The sequence below is a fragment of the Nymphalis io genome, chromosome 3 (assembly GCF_905147045.1).
Source record: "Nymphalis io chromosome 3, ilAglIoxx1.1, whole genome shotgun sequence".
Taxonomy (NCBI): domain Eukaryota; kingdom Metazoa; phylum Arthropoda; class Insecta; order Lepidoptera; family Nymphalidae; genus Nymphalis; species Nymphalis io.
Window position 1 is genome coordinate 3,639,260 of NC_065890.1, and position 27,770 is coordinate 3,667,029.

Sequence of the window (27,770 nt, forward strand, 5' to 3'; positions counted from 1 at the left end):
GTGTATTGTGACACATTAATTGCTTAGTTGAACGCGCTCAATTAGTTGAACTACCGTTGTCGTTGCATAATTCGAACTTTAAAAGAACTTAAATGTCACTTCTTTATTTAAATACAAGTAGGTGCCGACAAAGCAGTTTATTAGTAAGCTAATTGATCAGTTATGCTTATGTGACGTTGTATCTATTTACATATTAAATAAAATCATCCAGCAGCGACAAGTTTAATGGAAATAGAATTTAACTTAAATGTCGCGACCCACGTATGGTAATTGTGACAATAGGAGTGCGCGAGCGACGCGACTCCATGCTGCGTGCGCGTGCGCCGATCGATGAAGTTATGGCCATTTTAAAGGTGACTGTAAATATATCCTTATTTTAATAATTTAAACGTCTTAAATTTATATTAAAAATTAATTAATCATAATATTTTTATTTATTTATTTAAATTGATAACTTCAATTATTATTCGTTTAGTGTTATTTCTGAAGTTTTACCGCATAAACTTATTAACATTACTAAATAACTATGTCTCAAAAATAACACAAGAAATAAACGCCTCCTTGAAATAATAAATACACTTATATATTAAAAAAATCACTACTTTTAAATTCTAATTTAGTAATTATCAATGGTAAATATTGATATTTTTTAAGAAATTATTTATTTTGTATATTCCGGCCACGATGGCCTTTCTCAAAGTAAAATAGCTAACTTCGTACGAAGTATTATATTGCGTACGCAAATACAGTGAACTCACTCTTTGCTCACGGTTATAATTCGATGAGACGGTAATCGAACCCGACAAGAGCGAGAGTACTAATCGCTTTGTATACTCCACAGTGTTTCCCTACCAGGGCAAGGGAGAAGAATCACTATCAAAGATCAAACTATGACCTGCTTCTAAAATAATCTTATCAAAAAAGATTGTAAGTTTAAATTCACCCGATTTTTAAATATAATTTATAGCTTAATATCATTTGCTCACTATATCCAAAAGATTTGCGTTACAGTGAATTACAATAAATATATATATTTTATTAAAACCTGTATCGTAAAATATTGTCACAATAACTAGGCACTCCATATTGTGGCAACAACCGAGACATATCCTTTTATCTCGTACATTGAATAAGCAATCGTTTGCAGGAATTGTATTATTTGTGTTGTGTTATAATTTAACAAATTTATAACTCATATAATTTCTAAGTACAATAAAGTTATAAAGGTGGACAGGCAATAAAGTTGCTTGAAGCTTGTATTCTAAATCGACCGATTATTGCTTAAATTTATTGGTCAGACATACCTTAATAAAATTTTAGTTAAGTAATTCTATTTTAGGTATCAAAACATGTACATAATAATAATAAATCAAATTAGTATTCACGGATATAAAAAAAACAAAATATTTATCTTTATTACTTAAATGATTTGTATTTTATTTACACAGGTTATGTATTTTTCTTAGATATCATCATCATCATCATCATCTCGTGTCATATTACCTTTGCACTTAGGCCTGTCCCATGTCACTGAACTCGAACTTCAACCTAGCTACAGGGCGCTCTTTGTTACTACATTTGTTAATCTGCTCCACCGGCCATATGTGACTTGCCCATTGCCACTTTAGCTTGCTAATTCGCTTAGCTCTGTCGGCCTTAGTTCTCTGATGAAAAAATACGTTTCAGATTCCATCAACATTGCGCATATATGTACATTTGTACCGAAGAAATATAATTGATGTCATTCTCAATATTATATCAACGATGATAAACAATAACTGATCATTTGTGGTACCAGATAGGCCTGCAGGAAACCTTTTCATCTTTTAGGAAAGTGCGCTCCAACCTAGACCTTATCGTTGCCCTTTAAGACATGATTGTCGTCAAGGTTTTTGTTTAGTAATAAATTAAAAAAAAACTACGTTTCTCACAAATTCGACAGTTCTCGCATATCCGACTTTCAAAGTACAGTTTCGTTGTAACCCAACATTTAGAACGACAGCCCGAAAAGGCGTGTTTACTTGGGTGTATATAAAATAAAATTGATAAAAAAATTATTTTCAAGCTTTTGAGAAAGGACACCGAGGTATCTTGCAATGCCCTACCCTTGTGTAACGCACATTAAAATGTGTGTTACTACATTACCTGCTATGTGTAGTACCTAGATATAATCAGCCGAAACTTGTTTGAATAAAAATAAATCTTCTCAAAAACGACACCTTTTAACGAAATCGTTTCCGACACATCGTTAAAAGAGAATATGGTCATTAGACAAAGGTAATTATTATGCACCATAAAACTTTTACGCCCTCGCTCTGCAACCCCATAGAGAAATAAGCAATTTTCCGCTCGATTTATCGAAATACATGCCCTATCAAGATTCTCCAAGTCACGGTGGAGCGAACAAAAAAGCGAAGCAGTCGATTCCACCGTCGCTCATTGTGTTTAATTAATTACTTGTAAACAAGGGCGATGATTTTCGAAATGTAAATAATAATCGTAGAAAGCTAACCGGTATCGAAATAACAATGGAGGTTGATTCTACGCCTTCTTTTTGCTTTCGGTGATTGTGAATGAACGTATTGTCCCGTTTAGGTAACTGGATGTTTCCTTTATAGAAGTTTAATTAATTTTTGGCGTCAATTACGTGCTATGAAAAATTACCTGAATGAGCTCAGGATGTTAATACAGGTAGCTGCGGTGCTTATGAGAATATATTGGTATACCTTGTTTCATTTTTATGTATACGTAGATTTATTACATCGTGTTGGAAAATTACAATAGTGAAATATCCTTAATGTTTGTCAATGAAATTACAATTTTTTTTTATGATTATTTATATTATTTCCAATAATGATCAAGAAATGAAATGAACAAATAATTAAATATTTTCGATGAATTAAAAGAATCTTCCGAGTTTAATAAATTATTGGGGTTATATATTAGGGGGATAAAGCTAAATAAATTAATTTCTAATCCAATTCAACATCCAAATCAAAAAATATTTGAAATAGATTAAAAGTAAAAAAAAATTAAAAGTGAATTAAAAGTGATTTCGTTAGTATTTACCTAGTTTCTTATCTTGGTAGACATGTTTAATTAGAGTAAGGTACAATTAAAAGTAATAAGTAAAGTTAGATATTACTAGGGCACAATTGCATTATTTGTCGTTTGTAATGAGAAAATGTATCCAGGTAGTGTGCGCAAGGCTTACTTATCTTACAATGTCTATGGGCGTTGGTGACCAATTACCATCCGGTGGCCCATATGCTCGTTCGCCAACCTTATACTATAAAAAAAAAGTTCGGATATTGGAAAAAAATGTTTCTAATGGAATTGTTTTGTCGATGTGTGTAATAAAGTGTATTATAAGTTACAATTTAGTAGGATTCTTTTAGAGGTGAAGAAACTATAACCATAACTTAACTTTGAACATTTATTTTATATTTAGCTAAAATACTCATATTACTTCCTCATTATATTTTTCACGCGACCTATTCTATCCTAACCTATACCAAGAGATCATAAATAAGGACAATCGATATGAAAGTTATCGCTTACAATTGATGCACATTGTTGAAATTTAAGACAGAATATCAAGTAGTTAGATAAACAATTTCGACATCAACAGAAAAACCACCTGGCGCCAAGCATAATCACCCAGAGGAGAGGGCGTAGCTCCCAACATGCTAGTCAGCGGCCAACGATTACACGCGCCCCGCCCGCCCGTTTCAATGCATATAATATTGGATTACATGCAGATTTTTAATATATTTTTGTTTTTGTCATGTTTGTACTGTTTGAACGCTTCCGTCTTTAGTTCTTTGTTATATGTAATTTAAATTATGTTACGCCTACTTGGTTATGAGTGAAAGACACGAGACGGCATCGGATTACAAATTTGATAGGAAAGATAATAGAAAAAAAAACATAAGACTTTTAGATATACTAATGAATACTTATAGAAGAAACTATTTTAGTTAACATTGTTAAAATTGATAATATTGTATATCTCACATACATTCATAGTTTATTTCTTAAAAAAACACTAATTGTATTCCTTATAAAACCTTTTTGATTAAATTACTTATTTTAAATGTTATTGGCCATTAAATTGGTACCGGTGGGTACCTTCGTGGTAATGTAAAGTGTAGTATCTACACCACGTACTTATTGAAAAACTAAAAAGTGGCTCCATTTCAGTTTTTTTTAATAAAAATAAATTAAATAAGTAGATTTAATTTATATCGCTTAATCATATAATCTTATATAATTATTATAAAGCTGAAACGCGCATAGATGTTTATCATTATTTTTAAGTCTAGAAAATTTATTCTAAATTTTATTTGTTCCCTTTGCAACAAGAAATATGTAAATTATGTTTCTGGTGGAAAATATAAAGTTACGAATTTACTGTTTTAGGAGAGCTGATATAAGACGACAAATTAATATTGTCTTCTTGTTTTAGTTATGTCATACTAGCTAACCGTCCCAGCTTAGCTTGGGTAGAATAAGGGTACATTATATTCGACGGTGGAGTGCCACCATTGTGGCGGAGGAGCCGTGGATACGGCGGAACACACGCGCGTAGAGTGCCCGGCTTGGGCGGAGCCTCGCGCGGTCCTATCCACGGCTGTAGGTGGGGACCTGTCGCTTCCGGCCGTCGTCGAGAAGATGGCCGGAAGCGAAGAGATCTGGGCGGCAGTGTCACGGTTCAGCGCATGTGTCATGTCGCAAAAGGAGGAGGCAGAGCGGGAGCGGGAGGACGACGTGGACTCGCTCCCGCAACGAAGAAGGAGACCTCTTCGACGGCGACGTGCCTTCGCAGGCCGGACGCTGCCGCAGAGTTAAGGTGTGGTTGGCGGCGGAGCCAGTCTGTTGATCCGCCGCGGGGCTTCAAGCCCTGACGCCCAGCCTCCAGTGGCGGACTCGGGGGAGTCCGTCACGTAACAGGACGGAGGCACAGAGAGGAGGGAGGCGCGCCCCTAACATCCTGGCGCGCTCTCGAGATGGGTCGCCTTATGGCGACGACCGCTGGCGGGGTTGCGGTTGTAAGTCACAACGTTCCCGTGACCCCGCCGCCTTGCGGAGAGGCGGAAATCCGGGGAGGTTTTAGTGGGTAGGACGGTGGCCCTCTGCCCCGTGAGTCCCACATACCCGTCCCGGTCCCCCCGGACCGGGCGGCAGGCGTAAATGCCTTTCCTCCCCGAAAAAAAAAAAAAAAAAAAAAAAAAAAAAAAAAAAAAAAAAAAAAAAAAAAAAAAAAAAAAGGGTACATTATATTCACGGTAGCATGCGAAAGCGATCCCGTGGCGCTCCTCGTTAAGACGGAAAGGGTACCGCTGGTGTTTTAGTGGATATTCCGATGTTCGAGGCGCACTTGGAACCTGCACACCGGCGAGCCCCACATATCGTAAGAACCGTATAACAATGCGTTCGGCAGTTTTTAAGTTTCATGTTCAGACAGACACACAGACGGCGGGAGACTTTGTTTTATAATATGTAGTGATAAGACCAAAAGAACCATAGAGGCTTAATATTTTTTTGCGATAATTATTTTATTAGGTTTGTTGATTCGAACCAAATTGTTCTTCAAGTACTTATATCCTTTTTCAACAGAAAACTGTATATATATATATTTGTTTTAACTTATATATCTTTATATTTTAACAACATTTGAGCCTAAATATGCTATAAGGCCACTTTCGTTTTAAAAATTCAATCACTAGACAATAATATATAATAAAATAGAAATATATATCTATTTTAATTATAATGAAGAAACAAAGAAGAATAAAAATGTAAGTACAAGTAAAGAAAACAAACTCTTTTGTGTTGTAGCTCTCTCTCTCTCTCTCTTTTGCTGTCTCTCTTGTGTAAAAGCTAATAGTAAACTTATCCGCCTTAGGACGTGGACACATGTTTACGATTCGGCACCGGCCACCGTGTTATGGCACAGCGCTACCGGTAGATGGCGCGGCGTCGTGCCGAAGCACGGCGCCGTGTACGGTGCACCGCAGTTTAGTTTAGCTGTTGCTTAGTTCGCACGTGTTAAAAAAATGAGCAAAAAAGCAAGTCCCGTTCTTCCACTAAAACTAAAATTGTAAACTGTAACTCAAACATCAAAAATGTTTGCCTAATTAGGTCACACTTCCTTCGGGGACCAGAAAGCTACCAACGTCAAGTACTACTAAATATTCATCTACCTTTGTTTAAGCATATAATTTCTTCAAATATAAGGTAAATAAAACAAATATCTAAAATGTATATGTATACTTTTATTTGTATCTACATATAAACACGTGGGTACGATACGATATTGCTACATCATACTTAAACTAAGAGACCAGTGCATTACAAGGAAAAATTACTATTTTACAAATAAAAAAAAAACCTTCAACCATAGTCTTTGGCACATTATCTTTGAACAGGACAAAGACTCGACTCTTCTTTTCATCTCGTTTCTAGTTTCAGTTCTTTTTCCTACCTACTTTATACATACCAATAATTTCAATACACAGGTGATTAATTAATATATCATTTTTTTTAATATGCACAAACATTTATAGTGAAAAAAAACTAATATTGAAAAAAAAAAGTTGGATAATAATGTTTATCACAATATAACTTTCATCAAAATAAAAAAAAAATGTACTGACGAGGAATTAGCAAACACATATTATATTCGGTATTATTAAAAAAATGTAAATAATATGGTAACACCGTTACAATACAACATAAATCATTAAAAATAAAATGAATATTCTTGTGATGATAAATCATTAAATTACAATTACATAGATATCATATAAACTAAAAGCACTTGTCCAGCTTATATTACAATCACAAAATAACACAAAATAATCACAATCAAATAATTTATTCTACAATCGAATTGACTATATTTATATTGACGAGAATAAAATTTATCCTAATTAAATCGATATAAAATAATTATGAGTATTATTTCAATTCACCGAAACCGGTAGTGAATGAATTATAATAAAATGTGTATTATTCTTAATATATACAAATATAGCTTAAGTATCGAACGCCGGAAAAAAAATTTGCACGCACTCTGCGTTCTATGACATGACTTGTCTATGGTGAAAAATTTAATTTGTACACAATCTATGCCATTATTCTTGTAAATCTAGAAGATCGCCGTGGAGACCAGTTTGCACTTAAATACCAATATTGGTAAAAATAAATGATTGGCACAAAGGATTAAATTTTTAAATAAAATATAATTCGACATTTCTTATATAATAAAACCTTGAATGAATGTGAGTGAGCACAAGCTTCTTATTAATTCAATATTTTGTCATGATAATCATAAAGCTCCAAAATTACGTTAACATTAAAACACGAACGGAATCGTGATTTTTTTATTATGATAGCGACATTACTTTCAGAATGGACATTTGAAGAAAATACGTATCGTTATGTGTGAGAGAGATAGAGATACGTCCAATAATTAGTCAATACAATCCTATACACAGGTGACAGATAATAAACGCACAATCGTTTTGTCTCTATCTAGAGAGTGGTCAATTTTGTGAGACAATTATTCAGTGTGTTCCTTAGATAACATCTGATATAGATAGATCATACATAATTTCGAGCATAATATCAACAGGTATGTCCCATTAGGTCGAAATGTCAGAATCAATGTTATCTTTTTCTAAGATTCACACAATTAATCTAATAGATACACTATATAAAATATCGCTTCTTGTAAATGGTCTTTGAGTGAAACACTCATAAGGTACACTTAATGTGAAAAACCTACTTCTATTTTCAAATCTAAGAAGCTCATTGGCTTGTTCAAATTTGATCATGTTTTGTTGAAGTGATCAAGTTCAAAATTATTGACAAAAATGGCACTATGGTTTACGACGAAGCACGTAATGTCAGTCTCGAGATCCTATCAAGTCGATATTCTATTTAAACTGTAAGCATATTACAAAACCTATTCGACCGATTTTCAGTCTTAGTTAATCAACATATACTTTGTAAAATCATTCAAAGATAATTCATCAATATCGAATAATATTGAACTTTATTGCAAAGCACTAAAGATCTTTATTACAAATTTGTGATGAATGTTTTTATTACATTTTAGTCTATAACACTATAAAAATACGAATTAAAGCATATCAATGGCGTTTGTGTGATTTTATTAAGCTTCAACGCACAACAATATGGTCCATACATCCGAGCTCGGTAAAATCCGACCGAGATTAAGTAAATATTAAGGCAACGTGAAGTGCTGTCTAGAATAGTTCGACAAAAAGTCCTAAGTGCCTACAACTAACATGTGTAAATGTACCGAAAAATTCACTTATATTAAATTCGTGATTTGCGTAAAGCACTTGATGGAAAATTACATATACTTATTCAATTAAATTTTGTGAAATTTCATTTAATGATGGTAGACAGACTTGCTAATGTTCCACATAATCATATGTGGTCACTAATGACCATGGATTGGCTTTATAAGAAATATTAACAAATCCCTTACATCGTCAAAGTTCTAGCAACCTTGGGAGCATCACAATTCAATGATGTGATTCAGTTAAGATTTATTTAACAGGAATTTACTTAAATTGCTATTGATAGAAATTCGTGGAAAAACAACGCCATCTGCTGGATAGTATTTCCATATAGATAGTAGTTCCGTAGTAGTTCTTCCTACGGAAAAATCTCCACTCCACGCATTTCATAAAGCATATTTGTGGTTTTTGATACTCTTGTGAAAATCGTCTATGAACAGCTTGTGCTTTAAAAAATTAGAATCAATCACAGCAAAACATTAATCATAGCAAAACATCGTAATGCAATATAATATGCAATTGTAATAATTTTGTGAAGTAGTGCATTAAATAGATAAACTATTTTTAAAATCAATTTTTTTAAATGATTTTAACTGATCATCAATCACTCATATAATAATCAAAAAGTTTTAATTAAAAGACAAAAAAACACGTTAAAATTTAGCATGTGCGCATAATTTCATTACAGTCATAGCTAACAAGTTAGCCAAACATTTTTCAATGTTAATGACTTATTAAATAATCACTAATTTTACCTAAATCCTAATTATTCAAGTGCATTACGAAAATGTCGTATTTATTTTTAAATTTAAATTTAAGTAATGTGGTGCACCAACCGATAAACAAACGAAATAAAAATTACATGATTACTTCAAAGATTTGATGATATTATTTTTACTACTCGGAAGACGTTTCAATCAATCGGCTTATTCATTCGTCGCGATAAATGCATAATATACACTGCCGTCGTAAATAACCGCACGCAGTATCAAATATAGTATCAGTATTTCTATTGACTAGTAATAACTTTTACCGATCATTAACCTACGAGCATAGGTAGCACGAATAAAAATCACTCGTCAAGAACCCGACCTCCCCGGAACGATTCGAAACACACGGTCCCGAGCGACGACAGATCGAGTACGAGTCCGTCGCGCGGCACGCAGCACCGGTCGGGAAGTGACGTGGTCCTTCGAGCCGGACGGGCGGTCTACAGTGTGAGCGAGAGCGGCGCGAGCGCGAGCGGGCGGCGCTAGGTGGCGGGCGGCGCGGGGGGGGAGGCGAGGTGGCGGCGCAGCAGCTCCGTCACCGTGATGGCGACCTGCACCGTGCCCTTGCCCTCCAGCACGTCCGCCGCGCAGCACATCAGCTTCTGAGTGGAAGGGAATTTATATTGCAGTCCAAATTAATACTCACGTTTGACTTCAATGTCCCATGCACAAATAAAGTTTGGGTAATATTTGGCGACGAGATCGTATGGATTTACGACCGGAGGCCCGCCTGGGGATAATGTGAGTCGAATAAAACAATTGCGATGCCAATGAGAAATTTATTTTAAAATTGAGAAAAAATATCGTAAGTACAAAACAAAGGAAGTACATTTCGTAAATACGTTTGCCGAAAATATATCTAAACGCATCCGTACAGTAACCATAAACAAACATTTTAAAATTTATGTAATATTAATAAAAAAAACACTTGATGATAGCGTTCGCACAATAGTGTGCTTATTAAATAAGAAACCAATAAAACAACAGAAAATACTCAATAATTTAAATATACATCTTAAATTTGTAATGGAATAGATCGGCGGACTGGTTTAAACGCCTGAACTAAACGAGGCAAGAAACTACATTAAGCCAATAAACACAAACAAGCAACCGACCCGCGGCGCTTCGTCTTTTTACAATCAGTCATATAATTCAATTAGCCAAACAATTTGCAATTAAATCATTAAAACCAGCCATATACTAAACACATACCCAAGCACCACAAGCCAATAAATATATTATATTTATGAATAAATTATATATTAGTCTATATAATATTATGTATGTACTTAAGTATATAAAAATGTTGTACTTGAAAATTTAAAGCTCAATAATAATTAATTTTTAAAAAGCTGTTGAAAATATCATATAGAAAGATCAAAGACTTCAAATATGTTAAATCTGAAAGTAATTATATGTGAATCTATTATATATCTATGTTGGCTACCAATGTATATAATGCGACTAAAATATAAACAACTGTCCGTTATATATAACCATTGTAATTAAGAACTATTATAAAATAATACATAGATTGCAAAAATATTCAATATTGTGGCAACATTACAATATATTCTTAGTAAATGCATTAAAAATGCACACTTGAACGCTAAATGAGGAAATGAATATACTTATTCTTGTGCAAGTTTACAGTTATTGTAATAAAATATATAGATAGGTCCTATTATAAAAAAATCATACATATACGCATTAATTATAAAAAATAAGACATAAACAAACTTTAGAATCAAAACATACAAATACTGTTTAATTATTTATTTAATAAAAATACTATAATCTTTTAAATAATATTAAAACATCTTTGGAATGCAAGTTGTTGACTCGAACGACCAAAAATGTAGAATAATCTACCTTACTATAAAAACTATTGTAATAGTTTTGAAAAAATTGTATAGTTGAGAAAAATAATGAAATCAATAAAAGAAACGACATTTTTAATATAACAATACAGCAGTTGATACTGTGTATACATTAAAAATGTCTGTGAAGTGTGCGTACAGCGCCCCTAGCGGTTAGATAAGCAAACAATATATTTGTTTGATGTCAAATTTGAAATAAGAGTATAATTTACATTTCAAGTCGCTAAGTCGTAAATATATGGGTAATAATATATTTAATACACAAGCTTATGAATAAATGCAAAATCACCGAAGTAGTTGGCAACACAGGTAAGGTTGGCATTTTTTTAGGAATATTCGTTATTGTTGATTAAATTTAAAAATGTCTTTTAAAAAAAATCTTTTATCCAATTACTATACGAAAAAAGCCTCAAAAGATAAGTCTAAATATCACTACGAACTACCGAGAACCGTTTACAGTTGAATGAATTATAAATCCGGGTTCCGAGATATTGTAATAGAAATATCGTTACAAACAATAATTATATTAATTGTAAGTTCGTTGCTTAATGTTTTTAAACTGTAAACGGCCTACGATTAAATATTATAATTACGCGTTTGCATTAAAAATACAATAACGATATGAAATTTCGAATAAGGCATACGATTCTTATTTTATAAGAAATATTCAATTGGGTAGAACTACGTTTTAAATTAATTCGTACATTATAATTACGATCTTAATTATCCATAAAAACTAATGCACCAATATTTTCGTGAAACATTGTACTTTCAAACTGAGTTTATTATCATTTTCACAAATTTCATACATCTTTATGCATTGCACCGCAGTAATCCTTACTCTTTTTTTTATAAAGTCCGCTCCAGACGGCTTACTATAATATATCAATTTATTGAAACGCAAGTAAAAAAAACTTCATTTGTGTATGTGTGGGTCTATGCACATACAAATTTTTATGCACGTAATTTTACAGTACACATCGATAACATTATGACACTTAATGCGAAGCGTACATTGTTTTACACAAAAAAAGTTACAAACATATGAATATAACTACAATATAATTTAAAAAGATTAAAATATCTAAGCGTTTTATTAATAAGTGCAATAGTAATTAAGTCATTGTGATACACGTAACTTAATGCGATTCATTTATAACGGTATTTATACAACTGAAAAATTATTTCGTTATAACGTAAGAATACCATTGGCACTACAAATGATCAATTTAAAATTTAAATATTCATATAAAAATACGGTTTCAGGAAGACAGACTTATATACAAGGGTAGTTATCTTGTGGTATAATTACATCAGATTATCTGAAGTTGTAACTTCATTATATGTATATAATGGAATCAAAATAACGCAGCTGTATCAATACCGTGCTCGGCTTAAGCCTGGGTAAATAAGTTTTTAAATAAATTAATGTATAATATAAAACGTAAATACATACCCCTATAATCATATTACATTGCAAACAAAAATTGAGATCTTCTTTATTTATATAAAAATATAAAAAAACACACACATCAATCAACACATTATAACGAAACAATAATTAAATAAATAGTACCTACCTCACCTAAAAATTATATAATTTATTTTTTAAATATGTATAGCAAAGAAATATAAAAGAGTGAAAAATGAGACATTAAACATAGAAAAACATTCCTGTGTACTTAATTAAAAAAAATATGTTTGGCAGTTTATTTAGAGTGTTAGTGATTTCATGAAATTTTAAATATAGAATCTCTTTGAAAATGACAATCTAAGTACGGATAGAAAATGTTACAGAGAATACAATCAATGATTATAATTATTTTTAACATTAAATAATATAAAAATGTACACAAAACATCAAAATAATTACTGGAACGCATCTTTTCATTTTAAGAACATTGGCTCATATTGATTATTTGTAAATCACACCATTTTTGATTTGGTCCATATTAATCCGACGTATTCCACCGAACTTGACTATGAAAACTTGTACCAACAAACCGAATTTATTAAAGTAATACAATTCCTTAAACATTTCAATACTTTCAATTTCCTTTCATCAGTCTTAAGAGATACGAAAGCGGCACTTTGTCTATCGTTTATGGAGAAAATATTCAAAAATTTTTATTAAAAATAGACAATAGTAAAAAAAAATCACTATTCAATTCCATAATTTTTCAACTGAGTCAAGATATTTTCAAATACAAAATCACATAGACTATCATTTGTGTGGCATTAATATATGTTTTTTTTTAAATATTTAATTACCTTTTGGTTTTTCGGATATTTCATTTGTGCGTAATTTTAAATAGAAATATATAAGTGCCGCATTCAATCTTAAACAGCAGCCTCAATTTGATTTCGATCACAGTTTAACTGTTATATTATACATTATAAGGCATTGTGTGCACTAAATGGAAATAACCGTGTATTTCATTACACTAACAACTATTCATTTCTACAGCCTTATTTCTATGACGTGACTAATTTTGCAGCGATAAAGTCGCGTCACACATGAAGTTTTCTTGTATTAAATTTACAATTTGTAAAAATGTTATACCATAGCGATGTTTCTTGAAGGCAATCCATATTTCATGCCGCGTAGTCAGTCGCATTAATATAATATAATGCGTATTTATTCCTCATTCATCCGCAACCAAGTCACTTAAAGTGAATCGGTGTTGTCGCAAGTTTGATATTGAGTATATAGCTGCAAAAGTTTCTGTATAAATAGGGTCTTATTTTTATGATAAATCAGATCAAATGTGAAAGGCAGTGGTGAATATTGGAAACAATCTACCGCTCTTATTCACAGAGGATATAGAATAAGCGCAATCGTAGACACAATAAAACTTCCGAGGCATAGACAAGTATAGAAAATTCTATTCTCTCTGTCTCTCGCCGTTTCAGTTTCGACTGCTGTCGTATTGGAATCGTAATTGCGTCGTATGTCAAGATTCATCTTCCCCCTGTCGTATCTATCCGCGTCGATCGTCTTCTCGGTCAAGACGATCGGAAAATCGACCTCATCCGTGTCATATATTTCGAAATTATCATTCTTGAACACGCCGTCGCCCTTGCAGAACGGTGTGACAAACTGAATCCTATTCTTCTGGTAGTACGGTCCCCGGACCCTCGTCTCCTCGGGGTAGACCGGCGAGTACTGGACGCCCGGGGGCGACTCGGCGCTACCGTCGAACCCGAGCTGGTGCTCCTCCGACTCGTCGAATGTGTAGTCCTGATCGTTGTAGTTGAAGTTGCTGATGTACCTGTCCTCGCCGTACCTGTGCCGGGAGCGGTCGTAGTTCACTTCGATGGAGTCGAATTCGGGGCTGTCGGACAGCGGGTCGGACGGCGGGTCGGACGGCGGGTCGAACGGCGGGTCGGACGGCGGGTGGGGGGCCTTCGCGGCGGTGGCGTGTGCCAGGAGCGCCCGCACGGTGCGCGCCAGGGCGGGCGTGTCGGCCGAGCACACTACGGCTGCGGCCGCGCACACGTCCTCCTGGAACACACGCCACCCTCGCTTAGTGACACATTCGGCACACACGCCACTCGCGCTTAGTGACACATACGGCGGGCGACGCGTGCCGAAATTTGGAAAGACGATGACGTACGAAAACGACGTGACGTATTATTTAAATCGAATGTTTCCACTTATTTATATATAAAAAACTAGGGTTACGAGTACGGTATACGAATATGTTAAGTTTTACGAGTAAAGCATTCAGTTATAAAATAATAATTAAGTTACAGAATTGACAGAATCTAAAGCTACGAGCAATCGATTATAGTAAGTAATAAAAAAATACTTCAATTTAATTTGTATGTTATCCAAGATATAAATATAAAACTTTAACGCACCTCTTCGACTCCTATTTTTCGACACGCCTCCAGAAAGTTGTCGACGTTTCTTCTACATCTTGCCATTGTTAATTTTGGCTGAAAAAAAATTAATTATAATACATAAAAATTCGCACATATTTTACTTATATAAACAACAAATATAATTTTTTTGGTATGGTTTCTTAGTATATTAAAATAATTATTATTGGACACAACATCTTTTGTATACGTGTTAACATTTAGTAAAGAGAAAAAAGAGAGAGAGACAGAACACACACGGTATGAACTAACCTGCGCAGGCGAGGGGACGTGCACGGAGGCGACGGACCGCGGCCGCACGTGGTTGGCGAGGTGGCACAGCACCACGCCGTCCGCCAGCACCGGCGCCAGCTGCTCCGGCAGCGACATCTTCAGTCGGCTCTCGATTATCTGGAAAATTCAACTTATACGTGACCAATCGATTTATTACGTTTTGCGGTAGTTAAATAGATATTTACACGTTATGCTGCAAAATTAACATTTCATTAGATTGTAATAATTACCGTCCTCAACTGCTGCAGAAGTTCCGACTCCTCCTTCTGCTTATCGAACTCTCTCTTCATGGTGAAGCTGAGCTTGTCCGGAGGCGTGTCTTTATTCCAGGCAATCTTGGCCGCCGGCTTCGCGCCCGCTCCTTTCAAGTATGAGACCGTCGTCGTTAACAATTTCGCGTCACCATTCACCGTCCTCGGTATGTTCGATTTGAGACTGTTCGTGTACCCTATCGTGTTCGTGGGAGACTTGCTCGGGGAGGTCGGTTTCGAATACGTGTCCGAGCCGTTCAGTCGCGTGTAGTCGACGTTGCCGTTGACGGACGTGTACATTTTGTTGACGTTTCGCGACGGAACGACTTTTTGGACGGGTCGTTTCGTCTCCTCCACCTTTTCCTGATTGCCGTTCTGTGCTTGAAATCTTCGGGGCGTCGAATGGAGGACGGGGGAGTTGGGTGCGACAATGGAAGCGTTAGGTGAGGTTGTGGAGTTCGAGGACAACGAACGGTTGTAGGGAGATACGTTACTATATCCGTTGATGGGCGAGTGAGGGGACTTCTGGAAGTGCACGGGGCTCTGGTTGAGGGAGTGCGGGTTGGAGTCCAGCTCGGGAGAGGGGGAGGGCTGGTCGCAGCGCGGCCGGTACACGTCCTGCTGACGCTGCTGTCTTAGGGCTTCTTTGTATTGTCTGCAATTTGCGAATTTATTTTCATTAGTTCAACGAAATTTATGAAGTACTTGCGTGGTTTATAATTTTTTTCTATTCAACGTTAAATTGTAAACGTGTACTGAAGCTCGTGCGAATTTTTAGTAGAAGCATTATACAAAGCTGACGTAATAGCGGTATTAGTACGGTTAAAAGCCTCCCATAGGTATTCGTAAAAGACCCCTTGTCATATATGTGAAGGTTAAAAGAGCGATTTCAATTACAACCCCATTCAATCCACGCAAGTGTCGGTTAAGTCGGCATTTACAACTGGAAGCATACATAGAGCCTTGATCACATTCACATGGTCCAATGTCTATAAAGTGCACCATTAAATCGTTATGACTTGACTGCCTCGTTGGTCGAGTGACTTAATGTAAGGCCGCAGACCCGGAGTTCCTGGGTTCAATTCCCAGGTCGGGCCAATAAAAAATTATTGGGTTTTTCTGTCAGAAAATTCCCAGTTGCATCCCGGAGAAAGTTGGAAGTGTGTACAGTCCCGTGCCTCGCTAAAGCCGTTGGTCTTGCGCCTGAACTCTTGCTGGTCATGTCGGATTGCCGTCCCATCCGATTATGAGAGTGAGGGAAGAGAGAATGCACCTCTGTTTGCGCACACACTTGTGCACTATAATATCTCCTGCGCAGTTGGCTAATCTCTCTTGAGATTGGACGCCGTGGCCGAAATCGGTCTGGAGGATTACATCGTTATGATCATAATAAATATATACTTTATCGCGTTACATTTTTTTTAATTGTTAGGCAGACTATCAAATGAGATTACTAGTGGTAAGGCGTCACCTTCCATTCATATTGGCACTGTAAGAAATATTAACAAATCCTTACATCGCTAATACATTACCAAATTTTGAGCAATAAGATGTTATGTCCCTTTAGTTACACTAGCCCACTCACACTTTAAACCGGAACACAATAATACTAAATTTTTTTTTTTTTTTTTATAGAATAGGAAGGCGGACGAGCATATGGGCCACCTGATGGTAAGTGGTCACCAACGCTCTTAGACATTGGCATTGTAAGAAATGTCAACCATCGCTTACATATCCAATGCGCCACCAACCTTGGGAACTAAGATTTTATGTCCCTTGTGCCTGTAATTACACTGGCTCACTCACCCTTCAAACCGGAACACAACAATATCAAGTATTGCTGCTTTGCGGTAGAATATCTGATGAGTGGGTGGTACCTACCCAGACGAGCTTGCACAAAGCCCTACCACCAGTAAATGAATACTTATATACAATTTACCGGTATAACGTGTATGCGATGAGTGGGCGTTACCTACACAGACGGGCTTTCACGAGGCCCTACCACGTACATAAAGATTTAGGTGCATTTTACATCCATTCGAATAAATAAAAGCCATAAACACATGCGACGTAGCAAAATGACGTCACAATAAACATATAAACATATAGTGCCGCATGTCCGTGAATGTGTATGATGTACCTGTACGTTTGCTGATGAGCTAATTTACTCTTATCCTCGCCATTCGAAATGTTCCCTTCAGGTGATATACGGAGGCTGAAAGGGACAACACCGGGGTTAATATAAAAAGGGGGACGGAATATGAAGGGTGATGATGTGAGGACGAGCCAAAACTTTTGTTTACCTCTGAATCGGCCAACGTGATAGATAAAAAAAAAAACATTTAAAAAATTATATAAGCAACTAGATAAACACTAGAAGAAGTCTATTAGTGAGAAGTGTCGAAAACAGAAGCGTTACGGAAGTCCCAAATCATTATATACTATACACTTTCAAGATGAAATAATAATTGTAAATGAATCATTTAATTATTTTACTTTACAATTTAAATGTTAATTTTAACTGATCACATTATTAAAATACATGAATGAAAGCTCCAAAACCGATTTCCGAGCTTTTGCCCAACGTTGGGTTATTTACAGGCGAATTAAATTAACTAGTAGAAGCGGAGTATTATTATTATAATTTTTAATTTTATTGACAATTTTAAGTCGTTCGTAAAATATCTACTCCTGGGTCTTCTTCACAACTGTCCCAAAAAAGGAGAGTAATGTTTTCAGATTTTTATGTATGTATGTTATTCCAACATAACTTTTAAACGCCTGAACCGATTTGGATGTATGGGGTATCGTTAGAAACCATACACCGCTGGTAATTAATTCATTCATTTAGAGCAGTCGTGTTTTTTAATATTTAAGGTTTTACAAATATACAAAGACATATTTCTGGGTAATGTACTGTATTATATTTGACGAAAATTATTATTTCTTGTTAAAATCAATATCAGCATTTATTACTACTTAAATTTTGTATTGTATTTTCATGTAACATATAACTGACTACAAAATTTAATTTAAAATATTTAAAGTAATAAATTTCCTTTTAATGTCCTTAATTACATATAATTAAAGTGATATAATATATCATTTTTATGATCATTATGTTGCGTGAAAAAATATTCTACAAAAGAGGTCGTAACTAAATAAATAAATTTAAAAAAATTAAAATTCACTTATATTATGTATCTCCCACGAGAGCGTCATTTGTTAACTCATACCATTTTGTTAATAATATTTCATCATGAAAATGAACAGAATATATACCATTCATTATTAATTTTGACCTTTAGTCTTGTCGAATTGAGTACGATATAGAGTGAATTGCTTTAACTGTTATAATACATATAAAAATAAAGTTAAATAGGACATTGTAACGCTCAAACTACGAAATCCCTGAACTTTTCGAAACCAACGACTAAAAATTATAATTATGTAAGAAACTATATCACAATAAGATAAGCCTCAACTCTTCTAATATTGCAAAGATTAAACGTCTATAAAAATCCGTATACTACAAGACCCCCGTATAATAACTCGTGGTACGTACCCTGTGAGTATAGGCGTGAGGGGGGCGAGGGGAGTTTCGCTGGACAGAGACTGCGCCCGCGACAGAGCGGCGCCGGGCGACAGCGTGGAGGGCGTGCTGGGAGTGGAGCGGCCCGACCCGCCGCCCGCCTCGCCACACGCTGCACGTACAACATATTTTTAAGAAAAAATTGCGCCCCGACAGAATGGCAAAGTGGGCTAAGAAGTTTCAATATTACAAAGGAAAATAATAAATTACGTTACAGCGTTGATACCTATGTAAACAAAAGTACCAGGTCGGATCAAAAGCCTCTAATATAATGTTATTATCTGTTTTCGACACAATTTTCTTAAAATCTCATACTTATTAATACTAAACTATATACTGGTAATAAGATATTTTGAACGTGTAATTGAAAAAACAGTCACTATAAGAAACACTTACCATCGTTCGACCACCTCTTCTCCACGCCATCAGTACAGTATCCGCTGTCCACGACGTGTCTCGGTTTGTGTCTCAGGCAGTCGATGGTCGCGTTACCCGACGTGATCTGATGTGTTCCGCTGTTGGGTGTGCTGATGTACGATGTGTGCTTCGCTGACCGTCTCGTTTCGTCTACTCTTCTGTGTGCCGGCAACGAATCCTTTATCGCCATATTCTCGAGATATTTGAATATGTGCACGCGCCCGCGCATGCAAATCTAATAACATAACGAAATATCAGTTTAGTTTAATTTGTCACCGTTGTTATATTTTTAGATGGCCTAGTGGTTAGAACGCGTGAATCTTAACCGATGATCGTGGGTTTAAGCCCGGGCAAGCACTACTGAATTTTCATGTGCTTAATTTGTGTTTATAATTCATCTCGTGGTTGACGGTGAAGGAAAACATCGTGAGGAAACCTGCATGTGTCTAATTTCATTGAAATTCTGCCACATGTGTATTCTACCAACCCGCATTGGAACAGCGTGGTGGAATAAAGTCCAAACCTTCTCCTCAAAAGGGAGAGCAGGCCTTAGCCCAGCAGTGGGACATTAACAGGCTGTTACTGTTATATTTTTATCTCCGTTATCGTATTAAAACTCATTCAAACTCGAAACAGTTGACAACCACTAGTATTCCTGTAATGATCACGATGCTTTATAAGAATCTCGAATATTAATTCAATTAACTGAATTTAATTTTTACATAATATACAAAAAATAATAATGGTAGCATAATTTTTGTTATATCATATGAAAAAACTATCAAAATTAAAAATATATTATAGTGGTCCGTTATAATTACAAGGATATATAAATAACTTAGCAAGTGTTTATTTAACGGGAATCTGCGGGGTCGATAAATGAGTCAATATTTGCTTTTGCCTTTCACTCGGTGATAACGAGATAGTTATGCAGGAGCGTAAAGATATGCCTATCGAAATTCCAGCTGCTCTTTTTCTCGGCTTCTTAACGGTGTCTTTTAGACATTGCTTTCGAAGATGTAGATACAAACAACGACACCTACAATATTCCGCCAACCATGAGGTCTTACGATTAAATGTTCTGTTGAGCTGATTCTCGCTCACTTTTGAAACATGAAGCAATATAGAATATTGTTGTTTGGCGGTAGAATAATAGACGAGTGGGTAGTACCAATTCCGACGGAATCACCATCATTGATTGATTGCTTGAAATGCTTAATTACTTATATAGATAAACCTTAATTTTATATCTTAATTTATATTATGGTAACCTGAAAGAGCGAGATTAAAGGCACAATGCTTTAAAGAGTAACGACGATAAATCCAATTAAATATAATGGAATTCATTCAATCAATAATAATAATATCCTGGGACATTTTTCACACACGGCCATCTGATCCCAAATTAAGCTTGTACAGAGCTTGTGCTATGGAAACCCGACAACTGATATACTACATATACTACTTTTCTTTTGTACTAAATACATACTTATATAGAAAATTACACCTAGACTCAGGACAAACAGACATGTTCATGCACACAAATGTCTGTCCTGGGTGGGAATCGACCACCTTCGGCGTGAAAAGCCAAGTATCTACCAACCACGCCAGGCTCGTCAAATTGAAAGCAATCTAACAAATGGCGATATTAAATTATATATATTCCTATATTATATTATTAATCGATACTCACTGTAGTGGGTGGTGACACGAGAGGATTGTTGTCCAAATTCAATGTTATAATCGTGTTCATATTGCGGAGCTCTAATGGAAGCGAAGATATACAATTACAGCTCACGTCCAAGTGCTCGAGTCGGAGGTACGTGATCTCTGTAAATATAACAATAATTTATTAACAAAAACTGCTATATCTTTGAGGAAATTTGATATATATCATAAGTCAAATGTACTGCGTTGGTGTGCGTGAAAATTATACATTGCAAAATGATTTTGGGATATAATGTAACGTATACGGGACACGTGAAGAAAAAAATCTAAATAAAATTTTGTTCAACTTTGAATTGACAGTTAACAAGTTTCTGGAACGCTGATTCGAATGATCTTTGGTGAACTTGATAGGCTGATAACGCTCGTGGCAGCCAATGAGTTATAAGATTAAAGCCCAATTAGTTAATCTGAATTTGACCAATGTTTCAGAAACTGGATGTAAATTAAACGTATACGCTAGCAATGGTTTGAGATGTAAATTCCATTTCAATATAAGATATTTTTGTGTATTTCCTTTGAATCTATCTGTTCTGTTGAGTTCTATAAATTTGATATTTTTGTTGTTTTTTTTTAAATAGCTTGATTTCCTAATAAATGGGCCACCTAATGGTAAGTGGTCGAAACCGCCTATAGACATTGGCAGTGAAGAAAAAAATATTAATTATCCCTTACATTTCCAATGAGCCTTCGAAATTAAGATGTTATGTTTATCGTGCCTGTATTTACACTGGCTCACACAAAAAATAAGTACACCTTAACCTTAATCAACGTATCCATCTTTATTATTTTAATCAATTAGAATAATATAATATGAATAAGTTTCTGTGTTTGTACGTTTGTTAATCAATCACGCCCGAACGATGGAACGTATGTCTTAAAAAATTAAGCAAATAACTCAACAATATTGTGAACTTATGAAATAAAAAAATATACAATTTCATTCAAGGCAAGTGAAGGGATAATAACTATACATATAGATTATAAGTTCCCCTTTTACAAACTATAGGATATAAATACTGGATTCTAAGAAAAAATACTGACGACCGGTAGCATTATTATGACTAAGCAAAAAGGTTGTATTAAAAATGTTGTTACATTCACAAAACATGTTAACCGAAAACTTGTTTATAACTACGCTATTATTAAAATTTATTTTTATTTGCTGTTTGTAAGTATTTAATTCATTTAAAAAAACCTTAAAAATACTTTATTTAAGAATTCGTTTACCATTAATTGTTTTTGTTTAGTTTCATTCACTGTTACCATCGATATAGGCGAAGCTACCGGTTCGGAATGTGGAATCTACTAAGAAGAGTCGACTAGAAATTCATTCGTTAATCGGTTGTACTTATTATAGCAACTAAATACAGTAAACCTATAATATAAAAACCAACTAACCGTTGAACGAGATCGTGAAATGTCAGAAAGTTATATGCGACATTGATTAAAATAAATAATATAACCTTTAAATTATACGCTCATCAAAATAGTATATCACTGTCAATCGGTTTTCAACATATCACGATTGAGATGCGATTTTTTACTTCTTACATAGTAGAACTTTTGGAAATATATATTTAACTGTATACAGTTGACTATGTACGGAGTTACTTCCCAATTATTTGTAATAGAAAGTACATACATTCCGAACCGGTGGCAGTTCTACCTACATTCAATTTTATACTATAATAATTAACCTGACAGTTCACATCGGTCCGACTGGTAACGAGGAAGCGGATCGATTGGCTCTTACTATTGGAGATGATTACCATGTTAAACTACACTATACCGAAGTTTTTGCAAAATTCTAAATTAATTGTTTTAAAATTTGGAATGAATACTTTAATGAGAGATCGCTTGATAAGGGGATATGGTATAGAACGATGCAATCCGAGCCTCCTCGGATACCCTGGTTTGTAAATAGTACATTAATAGAAGTAAGTTAGTTATAGTATTTAAACTTAGATCCGGACACATGCCACTAGGCAAGTTTAAACATCTTATGAGGAAAAGTGACACTCCCAATTGTCAAGTATGTGGTGTATTAGATGATGTTTCACACTTGTTATTGGCATGTGTTCGTAACTATAATTTGAGAGAAACACTAAAATATGAATTAAATTTAAATTTTATGAATATTGATGTTTTTAATTATATTCTTAGTAAACCTTCAAGTATTTCGGCAATTAAAGTATATGAATTTGTTCGTGATTCTCTCAAACTGAATTAGTCTTAGTTTTTAAGCCTGTTTTTGTTTTTATTTGGCGTGTAGCGATGGGGCTGACATATAGGCTGCCTATAAAGGCCCCTTAAAAAAAACGAAAAAAAAATCTGACAGTTCAATAGTGCATAGAGACTTAATTGAATAAATAATATTTCGATTTTGACATATCGACGTTTACTACAGACTACTACTATTAATATCTTGCGAGAAAAATGCATTTTTGCATTTGGAGTACTGTAACTCACAGTGCATAAATTCGAAATAAACCAGTTTACGCAAACTGCCATGTGCGTCGAAATCACGTGCGAGTGGCGTCATACCATTTTGTTTATTATTATTTTTTTAATAATTAGTTCATCATAAAATATATCTCCCATGAATTATATAATAAATTAAGTCGTAAACAAAATCACAAACGAGAAAAAAATTATTTATTTTAATTTAACAGAGGAGGAGTAGAGAAATCTTTGCCTACATGTTATTGAAGAGAAAAAGAAATTGCAAAGTATTATTGCATATATTAAGTACATGTCTATAAAAGAAAAAAAATATAAAAAGTATTTATTTATTCAACTGTATATTACTAATACCACGCCGACTTGTCCTTAAGACAAGATTATATAATCTTATAAATAATATCCATCATATGTACCTTATCATTTACTCATATTATTAAAATTTATATTCATCTTTAATTCTCGAGATATTACAATGTTTTTGCGCGACAATCGTAATGTTTTGAGAATGTATATAATGACTCTGTAAACACATTGAGTTTATAGTAATGACAGACGCAAGGGGCTTTACAAGTTAATCGCAGGGTTGGCAATGCATTAGCAATAATGCAAGAAACCATAATGCCTCCTATAATACCTGCATCGACAAAGGTACTTACGCCTGTCATTTTATTAAAAGTTCATGTAAATTTATAATGATCGACTAATTTGAACGTAAACATAAATTTAAATAAAAAAGTATTCATTTTTTATAATATTTATAATTTCTGTATGTAAATTTTACGTTAGAATGTTAATAGACGTGTGTGTGCATGTATATTGTACATACATACATATCGTAGGAACATTCTTCATTCGCCTTAGACAGAAATTGCCGCCTATTTTTATAAACCTTTTCTGAGATTGCATATTTTATAACATTTTTTCTTTTAATTCCTAAATAATAAATTATTTTTATTACTATAAATATATGTGTGTGTGTGTGTGTGTGTGTGTGTGACAATATGCAACTTACGTAACGGCAGTAACCCCAGCTGGTTATTGCTAAGGTTTAAACATCGAAGACCAGCACAGTCTCCAAGGTTCATTGGAACTTGTGTTAGCCTATTGTTTGACGCGTCCAATTCCGCTAAAGATGTCATCTTGCCGATCTCTTTCGGTAAACTCGTCAGGAGATTGTCCGGTAGAAGAAGAACTTGTAACGGCATCATACATACCTCACGAGGCAACTCTGTTAGCTGGTTTGAACTGTGAAAAAACAAAAATACTTTAATACAAAATGTCTTATGGTGTCAACAACGAGAATTTCAAAAAAAAAAATCACGTATAAAACAAGTTATTTTATTAATAAATAAAAAGGAACGCTTATATGTTCATTCTCTATGCATTCCTAAACCATACAAACGATTGTGATGAAACTGGTCAGTTATTCAGTGAGCACCCGCGAAAGTTCCATGGAAAAAAAAAATGCGTTTCTACTCGAGCGAAGCCGGGACAGATAGCGAGTTACAGATAAAATCAAAATGTACTTAACGCAAAGAGGGACTTATGTGACTTTTGAATCGACATTCTAAAATATTAATTGTAAATAGAAGTTACCACTGTTTCGGAATATGAAGATACTATTGAGAAGAGCAGGCAAGAAACTAAAAAAATCTTTTGCAACAGTTAAATTGCATATCTATGACAATAATAATAAGGTCCACATTGATATAACCATATAATTATTGATATTCATTTATATAAGCAGAAACAATTATGATATTAAATTAAGATTTTTGTATATACATCCATGCCTCGTTGGTCTAATGGCCTTATAAGACTGCAGATCCCGAGGTTCTGGATTCAAACCTCAGAACACATGGTTTTTCTGTTGAAAATTTCGCATTAGCATCTCGGAGTCTGTTGGAAGTGTGTAAACTTCTGTGCCTCGGAACGCACGGAAGCCGCCGTCCCTGCGCCTTAGCGTCCGGTCTTATCGGATTTGCTGTACCAACGAATTGTGAGACAGACGGAATAGAGAGTGCACCTGTGTTTGCGCACACAATTCTGCAATATATATGTCCTGCGCAGCTGGGTAGACTTCCTTGAGATTGGTCGCCAAATAAGTAACCCCATATGAGATGAAAGTTGTTCCTAAAAAGTCTACGTTATTACGTTTTGTTTTGTAAATGTATCGAAAACATGTGTGAACGCAACGATCAATCTAAGCAAACTATTTTTAATCAAAGAACCTACTTTACCGTATGCGTGTAATAACACGTCTTCAAACATAAATCGTTCCTCGCCCAACCTAATATTTCGGTCGCTGCCGCTAAATGAGATCGTGTAAATATTGACGCTTTAGGGACGTTTCATATACGTGGATTACTGAAATTTTTCCAATAATTTCCTAAATATTGTCAAATTCAGATTATCGCTGTCAGCTCAAGCTTAGATTAACTGTTTTTTTTTTAAATATTTTACCTGTATTGCAGGCTGCTGCTGCTTTTTCCCCTACCCGAAATTGGCTTCACAAAAGATTACTTCTAAATGAATGACGTCAATATTAAAACGTGAACCCATGATCTTAGGTTAAGAACCACTGGACGACTATCGTGGCTGTTATCAAGTCGTAACTATCATTCACGCGCTATGTCCATTCTATATGAAGGTGCTTAACGTACCGCAAAAAAAAAAATGTATTTCCGCTGTTTAAACATTAACAAAACAGAAAAATGCTTTCACATTTGATGTATAACCAACATGTTTATGTAATTGGTATTTAACTAGAGCACGAGCACTAGGTAACTTAGCAACTATTTTTAAGCCGAATATGTCACAAGGCAATTAGAAACCACGAGATTCATTACAGCATCCAATCGTGTGAATACAAAACAACCACAATACGGATTAGGTGACAAACCTGTCGTTGAGTATTTGATGGTATCAATTACCGACATATATACATATATAACGAATTGCGTTCTAGAATTTCTACAAATCGTAACGAACGAGCCTTACGCACTTACATACATACGTGGTAGTTTTTTCTCAGATACCCATACCTCGTCTAGACGCCTAGACGTGCTTCGAAACTGGATTCAACTACGGTAGGCCGGGATTAATAATAGACGGGGTCGATGGACGGTGCATTGAAAGAAGCCGATACCAGAAGCGCAGGAGATCTTGTAACACTTGGAACCTGTGCACAATCTATTAGAGAGTGCTATCAATGGAAAGTTAAACAATATCCGACGTATCTATTATACTACTTTTATTTGCAATATTTATATAGCAGTGAGACGATAGCTTTTTATTGTAGACACTCCACTGAAAAACAAATACATAACATTTAGAATAACTATTTTTAGCAGTTATCATGTAAATTCCAGCCACAAACACGTAATGTACCAACTTCAATGCTGTATTTTCGAAAGGATGAATCTCACTTTTTAAAGTTAATTTTAACAAGGCATTGGCATAGTATTATCATGGATTTATTTGCAAATTGATCCAATCATGAGGCCATACCGATATTTCTCACCACAGCGACCAATAAACGACCGTTATCAAGAACCGTAAAAGGCTAACAATGGAGTTTCACCAGATTCTGAAGACGAACGGTATGGGCGATTGCAATGTAAATACGCTTTCTACATACGGGAAACCAGACAAGTTTCGATGATGTTTATCTTTGTATTCATTTTTAATAGTATCAGACCATCGGCCATTGATATTGAAGTGTTACGTCATCGCTTTTTTTTAAATCGCTTCTCACAATGGAACAATGGACATAATAAAATTGTATTTTAGTTTTATTTAATATTTAGTTATATATTTTAAATTATTGTTATCTATGTATACATATATACATAGATTTCGTTTTTAGATGAAATGTCACAAAATCGATTTAAACTCTAGAGAAATACGAACGTAGCTATTAGTTAATCATTATGTAATTTACAACCACATTTTGTTTCCTATCTCGTTATGTAATACCGGTCTTCGATATGCAATAGGGTTTTAAAACCTGTATTACCCTGAAGTACAAGTACAGTTACAAGCTGGTACACTAAACGGTTAAAATGGTTAAATTAATGAAAAAAGCGACAATAGAGCAAAATAAAAGGTCTGTGAATGTTCCACATCTGGGTTAAGTAAGGCCTTTTCTCATTTCAAGGAGAACATTTAGAATT

The 27,770-nt window shown here is 34.7% G+C and overlaps 1 protein-coding gene across 4 annotated transcripts in view; it reads right to left on the reverse strand.

Moving 5' to 3' along the window:
* Positions 1-6,258: 6,258 nt before the first annotated feature.
* The window catches only part of LOC126781288 (leucine-rich repeat and calponin homology domain-containing protein), a 60,206-nt gene continuing 38,694 nt past the window's right edge, over positions 6,259-27,770 (reverse strand). Inside the window, exons 3-11 of one of the 4 annotated variants that reach the window (XM_050506197.1) lie at positions 24,608-24,840; positions 21,098-21,234; positions 19,384-19,639; positions 18,961-19,099; positions 17,536-17,610; positions 15,375-16,050; positions 15,124-15,261; positions 14,851-14,928; positions 6,259-9,705 (exon numbers count right to left, since the gene is read on the reverse strand). In XM_050506197.1, the coding sequence (XP_050362154.1) occupies positions 9,589-9,705; positions 14,851-14,928; positions 15,124-15,261; positions 15,375-16,050; positions 17,536-17,610; positions 18,961-19,099; positions 19,384-19,639; positions 21,098-21,234; positions 24,608-24,840 (1,849 nt within the window). In that variant the 3' untranslated portion in view covers positions 6,259-9,588. Of the gene's footprint in view, positions 9,709-10,941; positions 14,492-14,850; positions 14,929-15,123; positions 15,262-15,374; positions 16,051-17,535; positions 17,611-18,960; positions 19,100-19,383; positions 19,640-21,097; positions 21,235-24,607; positions 24,841-27,770 lie in introns of those variants that run through there. The other 3 variants (XM_050506196.1, XM_050506194.1, XM_050506195.1) reach the window with 3 other exon arrangements.